This window comes from Cygnus olor, chromosome 19 (assembly GCF_009769625.2).
Source record: "Cygnus olor isolate bCygOlo1 chromosome 19, bCygOlo1.pri.v2, whole genome shotgun sequence".
Lineage (NCBI taxonomy): Eukaryota > Metazoa > Chordata > Aves > Anseriformes > Anatidae > Cygnus > Cygnus olor.
Window position 1 is genome coordinate 10,782,441 of NC_049187.1, and position 6,768 is coordinate 10,789,208.

At 43.3% G+C, this 6,768-nt stretch overlaps 1 protein-coding gene across 3 annotated transcripts in view; it reads left to right on the plus strand.

Moving 5' to 3' along the window:
• The window catches only part of NEK6 (NIMA related kinase 6), a 72,351-nt gene extending 66,180 nt beyond the window's left edge, over positions 1-6,171 (plus strand). For all 3 annotated transcript variants that reach the window (XM_040531333.1, XM_040531332.1, XM_040531334.1), the window contains exon 10: positions 3,950-6,171. In XM_040531333.1, the coding sequence (XP_040387267.1) occupies positions 3,950-4,060 (111 nt within the window). In that variant the 3' untranslated portion in view covers positions 4,061-6,171. The remainder of the gene's footprint in view (positions 1-3,949) is intronic.
• The last annotated feature ends 597 nt before the right edge of the window (positions 6,172-6,768 follow it).

A 6,768-nucleotide genomic window follows, 5' to 3' on the forward strand; every position in this document is an offset into this window, starting at 1 on the left:
TTGTGATGTCTGAATATCAACAAGCTAAATTAAGACAGAAAAGATTTTTTTTAATGCGATTTCTTAACGTGGGGAGCATTTTGATACTGGAAGTCTGTTATGCGGGCAAAAAACAACAATGAACCGTGGGAAAGCCCTCTCCTTGCTTCCCTTCCCTTAAAATAACATACCATAAAGCAGTGCTTAAATTTTTGTTTATGTAGATTTCAGTTTGTTACAAGGAGGGGATTTTTTTTTATTATTATTATTATTATTTTAAATAGAGGGGGAGGGAAGGAAAGTCAGTCTAACACAGTAAGTGTCAATACACTGTGTAGGGGGGATTTTTGAAGTTTGGGTTTTGTTCATATGAAAGGAAGGGATGGAGAGCAGAAGCTGAGCTGGTCTACTTTAAAAAAAAATTTTAAAAATCCACTATGTATACTTGCTTGGTGATGTTTCACATAAGCTGCGAACACCCATGTTGTTTTTTAGGCAGGGCTGTTGGAGCTTTGCTTTTTTTTTTTCTCTTAATATTTCTTTTCCTTACCTTGACAAACCATCTGTTTTCCTTACTTCCTCATTCACTTGTAGTTGCCTGCTATTTGAAAGGAAATGGCTAATGTAATTTTAAATGTTCACCATACCCTTCAAGGGTTTTCTTTTGTTTTATTTCTGCCTCAAAGTTGTGAGGAGCAAGAGGCAGGCTACAGGGCAAACGCCGCGCACAGCAGTTAGCAGCGGCCCCGTGTCCGACCTGCTCGGCATCTGGGCTGCTGCGCGCTGGGGGCACGCAGGGTGAGTGGGGTGCAGGAGTGCTTTTCCCCTGACTGGACATAATTAAATCCCTTTTAATGGCATTTAAAAGAGGAGTAAGAACGCCAAGATTTCACCAAGCTTGACTGAGCTGCATGCGGCGCTGCACGGTGCGAGTCGCTCAGGCAGGGCTGCGGAGGAGCCTGCGTGGAGCGCGCTGTGCCTCACTCCGGCCTGAGCCACGACCCGGTCTCTTGGGGCTGGTCTCGTACTGTCCTCTGGGCCACCACAGAGTTTACATAAGTTACGTAGCAAAAAAGAACTATTGTGAGAAGATTATTCGAGAGCTGTTGTGGAAGAGTGGATTTTTGTTCCCAAGCTGCCGTGGCAGCAAGTCCCAGCTCTGTGCGTTCACGTTCGCCATGCTGTTGTAGCATGCATCTCAGGATATGCCTGCTGGCAGCAAGAATTAGTGTAAGTTGACAGATGTGTTTCCTGTCTTTACAATTACTGTCTGTTTGCTTCCCTCTGGCAGTGCTAAAGAGTGTGTGTAGTGTAGTGATACAATCCAGGGTGAGAAGGATGGTTTAAAGCTCAAAGGCGCCAGGTCCCAGAGAACTAGACTCCAGATGGTGTTCATACACTATTAACAGAATGCTTGACAAAGTCTGAGGAGGGCTGTGCCTTTGGCTGTAGCTTAGCTCGCTGTGTGAGCTGCTGCTGCTTACATCAACCACAAAGAGCTTTAATTCTGAGTATTAGAACATGGCTCCACCACGAGTGGTATCTGGTGCTGTAGGTGGCTTTAAAGATTGGACTTTGGAGATTATTTTGGAGTGAGGGGCCAAAGGGAAAGGTGGGTTAGTGTCTTCCACCAGACAAGCTAGATCAGCCATGCAGGCTGGGTCCTTCCGAAAGGCTCAGAAATGTGGCAGCACTTCCCGGCAGCAGCAAGCTGCACCAGAAGGAATTTGTTCTTCCCGTGATGGGCAGGGGTTGGTTACCTCTGTCTGGACATGTGAGTTTTCCTTGAAGAGCGAGTGTCTCCATCTTAGATGGAAAGGGCAGATTCTTTAAGCCGCTCTAATATTGTCCCTGCAGCAGGGTTGAAAGTGATGTGGGAAGGCAGCAGAGCCTTTGCATCCTCCCACCCTTGGGGCAGGGATGCAGATTAGGCCATGCCAAACTACCAGTTTTCAGAGGTGTTCTGGAGCCGTCAGCACGTCCGTCCTTCACCCGGCAATGCAGCCTCAAACCAAGGCTTCAGCTGCGGGCTAGCTGCCGATCCACGAGTGTTTTACGTGGGGCATTGTTTCACATGGACAAGGCAGAGCATTTATGGAGGAATGCCTGCTTTAATGGTGTTCCCCCTCAGTGGTGTCCTCCTGGCGGTAGCCTTTTGGTCAGTCCAGTCTCACGAGGAACTGGGTTACTCTTTGTTAGCAGGAGGAGCTGGGACTCCAGCCAGGATTAGTTTTCTCTCAGAGACAAACTTACTAGTAGTGGGTTGACTATCGAAGCGTGGTCTGACGGTTCCTTACAGCTGATGTAGAAGTGCCTGCACTGTGGTGGTTGAGAACAGAACTTCCCACTCTCTACCGAAGCACCTTGGTTTACCTGGGAGCGCAGCTGCTGGGTGGATACGTTGGACTGAGAGTGCAGGCCTCGGGCAGAGCTTTAGAAGCACCGTGGTTGTTTGTGGGTGCTTTGTTGTGGACGGCTCAGGGTTCAGGTGCGTGTTAAATTGTTGGGGTCTCAGCTGTTACAAACCACCACTTGCCCTCAGAAGAATCAGACAGGTCACCACAGCAAGTGTGAGAGTGGGACAGGGCCAGAGGGACAGCGGGGCTGACTTTACTGAGGATGGGCTTGCCAGGTTTTACATCTCGGCGTGTGCCTACAGCAGGATCGGGAGGTGGTGGGGTAGTGACCGCGTTATGGCACATCCTGCTTGCGTGGGACGTGTGCCCGTGGCGCTGTCCTGCCTGCGTGCCGACTGCCCTCAGAAATCCTGCTGGAGTGGGCTTCAGCCCCTGCGACAACCTGCAGCACGGGGCCTTGCTCTGCTCAGAGCTGAAACCTCATTTGGGTACGTTCAGTAATGCAGCTGAAATGTGTGCCTGATAGCTGTATGGTCATGCTTTTAATTACCATTAAAATAATTGGCACTGTGGCTACTGGGAGGATGTGAGAAGATCAGAGGCTCAAGGCTGTTTCTCCCTATGCCTCGGGGGTACGAGCAGCTTTCAGTGTCTGTATAATTAAAAGCTACAATCTTTCATGTGCACAATAAAGAGTGTAGGGAGGTGGGGAGACTTCACCCTTCTGCATTTTATTTATTGAACATAGTCAATGACCAGTCTCTCCTTCACAAAGGTTTTCTAGGAAACATTGGTGTTTGACAGCCATGCTCGGGCATCCTGTGTCTTAAGACAGAGGTGCTGTTCAGATGTTTTGTGTTAAAAACCCTACCGGCTTGTTACAAAGGGTTGATGTGGGCAGTACGGTTGCTGTACAGGAGAGTTCTGTTCAGGACAGGTTTTTAAACCCCTCCTTCTACTTTCCCCTTTCTTCTGATTCCCCTTTCACTGACACGTCCATCCGTGTCTGTTGGCTCACCTGGACTTCTGGAAGGTTAGTCCTTCCTCACGTGCACGTCCTGCTCCTGCCTCTGGTGCCCAGCTCTCCGTGCCCACCCGGCCGTGCCGCAGGCCCTACTGAGCGAGCTGCTGTCACCTGATGGCATTGGTCAGCCTCACCGCTTCTCTGAAGCAAATCAAAAATCCCACTAGGAAAAAAGTTGTTTCTGTTTGTTTGTTTTTAAAGCTCTGAAACTAGCAGTCAGGAGCAATGGAGCAGCCAGGCAGCTGCTGGGCCCTCTGGAGCCGCGCGACATCTCTGAGCAGTGAACAGCGAACCCAGCAAGTACATAGATACTAGCAGTGCATTGTAAATGACACGAAATCCACTGTGATGTGTGGATTAAAGCTCCTGTGCTGATGGTTTGGTGGAAAAGGGTCTCTCTAGTCCTTCCATGGGGCGGGAGGGGAGTGGGAACAAATGTGTGCCTGCAGTCTGCCCAGGACCATCCATGTGTAAAAGGGCTCCTAGCTCCTGCCCGGCAGCCCAGTGCTCAAACAGCCCCAAAGCCTTTTCCAGTGAGAAATGAGCTGATTCATTTACGTGTTTGCATGCCTGTTTTTCTGTCTTTCAGCTACGGGAGTTGGTCAGCATGTGCATATACCCCGATCCCGATCAAAGACCTGATATTGGTTACGTGCACCAAATAGCAAAACAAATGCATGTTTGGACCTCCAGCACTTGAACCATCTGCAAACACTCTCAAAAGCCAGCACAGCTTAGTCTTACTTGAATTTTTTTCTCAGATGAAACCGACCGGTGCCTAGTCACACAAGCGAGAGGGTTGAGCACTCGTAGCAAGATGCTCTATTATTTCTGCAGGTTATTTGACAAGGACTCTTACAAGGTGGTCATGCTTTAAAGTGAAGATTCTGTGAGGTATTGCAAGTGATTTTTTTTTTTTAAGCCAATAACATGTTACAGTTGTAGATCATTTAAGGGTCCTTTCTTAAAACTGTCGTGTGTAATCTAGGATAGATTATATTAACAAGGGTGTCAGAGCATTTGACACACCTCTTCTATCTTAACTGTAATGTGAAATATTGAAATAATTCCTTCGGTGAAATCACTTTATACTAATGTAAGAATTACAGTAGATTTTTGTGTAATTTGTATAACTGCTACTTTGCCTCTTCTGCAAATGGTTAATAGCGAATTCAATTTTTACTTTGTGTATTTTAAAGCATCCATTTATGTGTTTTTATTAATTCCCTCCTCTTCAAACTTAGAAACTGGGAGGGGCTTGGGAGGAGAGAAATGCATTTGTTTCATGATTTTTTTTTATTTTTTTTAAACTGAAAACTTAAGAGTGAATATTTTGCTGATGCATTTACTTGCTAATTTGACTACAGTCAATTAGATGAATTCAGCATATAGCTGGGGGGGAAATAAAAAAAAAAAAAAACAAAACATGCCAAACAAACCCCAAACTATCATGCTTCTGCAAATAATTCCTCTAAACTTATCTTCCCATTTGTTGTGACTATTTTTAGACTACAAGTTCATATTGAAAACCAGTGTTTAATACAGCTAGATTTTTGGGGAAGATACTTTTACACATTCAGTAGTATGTTAAGTACCAGTAGGTAAAACTTAAGCAAAGCAGTGTTTTAAACTCTGAAACATTTAAAAAACAAGTAAAATGCTTGGTGTAAAACATTTAAAAAACAATTAAGTAAAATGCTTTGTGTATCTAATTCTACATAAGGATCAGCCCCGTCTATATAACTGTGAAAGCTAATTTACAGAATGTGAATTTTTATAAAAAATCTCAACCTGATTTGAAGGAGTCATCTTCTTTAACTAAATGAAAATTTTCAACCAACTAAATTCATTCATTGAATCAATGATTTGTTTCATTACTGTCAATGAAAAATATTCACTGCTTTAGGAACAAAACTTGGATTCACGTTCAAGTGTTTCCATTTCATTTGCCTGTTCAGAGGAACAGTGCTGCACTTAGTGTTCTTGAGGACTACAGCGGGGGAAATAAATAAGCCTGTTCTGTTACAGCGCTGCTTCCATGTGTGACGGTGGCTAATGCCAAAATGTAGATTTGTGTGTGACAGTTCAAATGCAGCCTGTGCCTTTTTTTTCTGTTGTTGTTGTTTTGTTGTTTTTTTTTTCTTTAAGAAAAGAATACAATCTTTTTTTTTGAAATAAGATTAGGGTTAGAGGGTTACATACATATATATGCTTTTAGTGGATTTTTTTTAACCTAATTTTCTCTACTTAAAGGAAAACTGCAGTGCCATCTTCAACTACTTTCCATCAAATTTTGAAGTATTTATATAGGTAGCAAAGAAAAGCTATTAATTGCTGTGAATAACGTTGGTATCATTAATGCAAGGTGCCATTTTATCGAGGCTTCTCAGCAGAAAGTTGATCTTGCTGCTCTCATGAGAGATTGAGGAAATTCAAATCAGCATGAGAATGTAGGAAAGGCACCAAATTGCTTCCACCATTCCCATGCTAACTTGCTTAATTTATAGCCAGCTTCTTTAGCAATTCTTAGATTCAAGAGTGAAGACTGTCACTTTCACACTGCAGGTTTCCTTTAAGCTGTGGTGGCAGCTACACATTCATAGGGATGGCTGTGCTGCGCCTCTATTGGTGTGACATAGAAAAGGATCTCTGGCTTCCAGGGAAGCTCAGCTTAAATTTGAGTATCTTGAGAAGTCTGGTCACTTTCTTGCTGCATAAAATTCATTAGTGCTTATAAGTAAATGTATTTCAAAAGGTAATTTTTTTTGCAATTGTGCATTTTTAGATAAATAAAAAAAATGATTTACAAAATAAACACCTTTGTTTAAAAAAAAAGTCAACTATAAAGGGGAAAAAAATTAAAAAAAACACTCAAAGCAGGACTAAACGTGTGTGAAATTTGCGAACAGCTACCATGATATGTAGATACCTGACAAAAAGCTCTGCTCCTGGAAAATGGACTACATAAGCTGTTATCAGTTGCCCTGATGGAAAACTGTATACAAGTCTTCAACCTCTAGAAGTGTGGCTGCTCTAAAGATGTTTTCTCTGGATGGCTGTTCCAGGATGGTAAGACTAGGGCCTAGTACCAATTAACCTTTTGAAGCTGACTGTAAATGTTATGCATTCTCTTTCGAGTAGGTGAGAAAATAATTTTATAGGTGGATTTTCAGCTAGCTTTTCTTTTGCATAAGATTATGGAATACAGTGTAAAACAACTTGAACTCAGTTCATCTCAAAGAGCATGAACTCAGGATTTTAGGACAAAAAAAGTTCCAAGTGAAGGCTTATAGAAAAATTCAGGCAAGTAAGACAATTAAGACTTCTAAATGATGTTTTCTCTGGTTATGTAATGTAGAAATGGAAACATTTTATACCAGTGTGGATGTTGGACACTTCTAGCTCTCT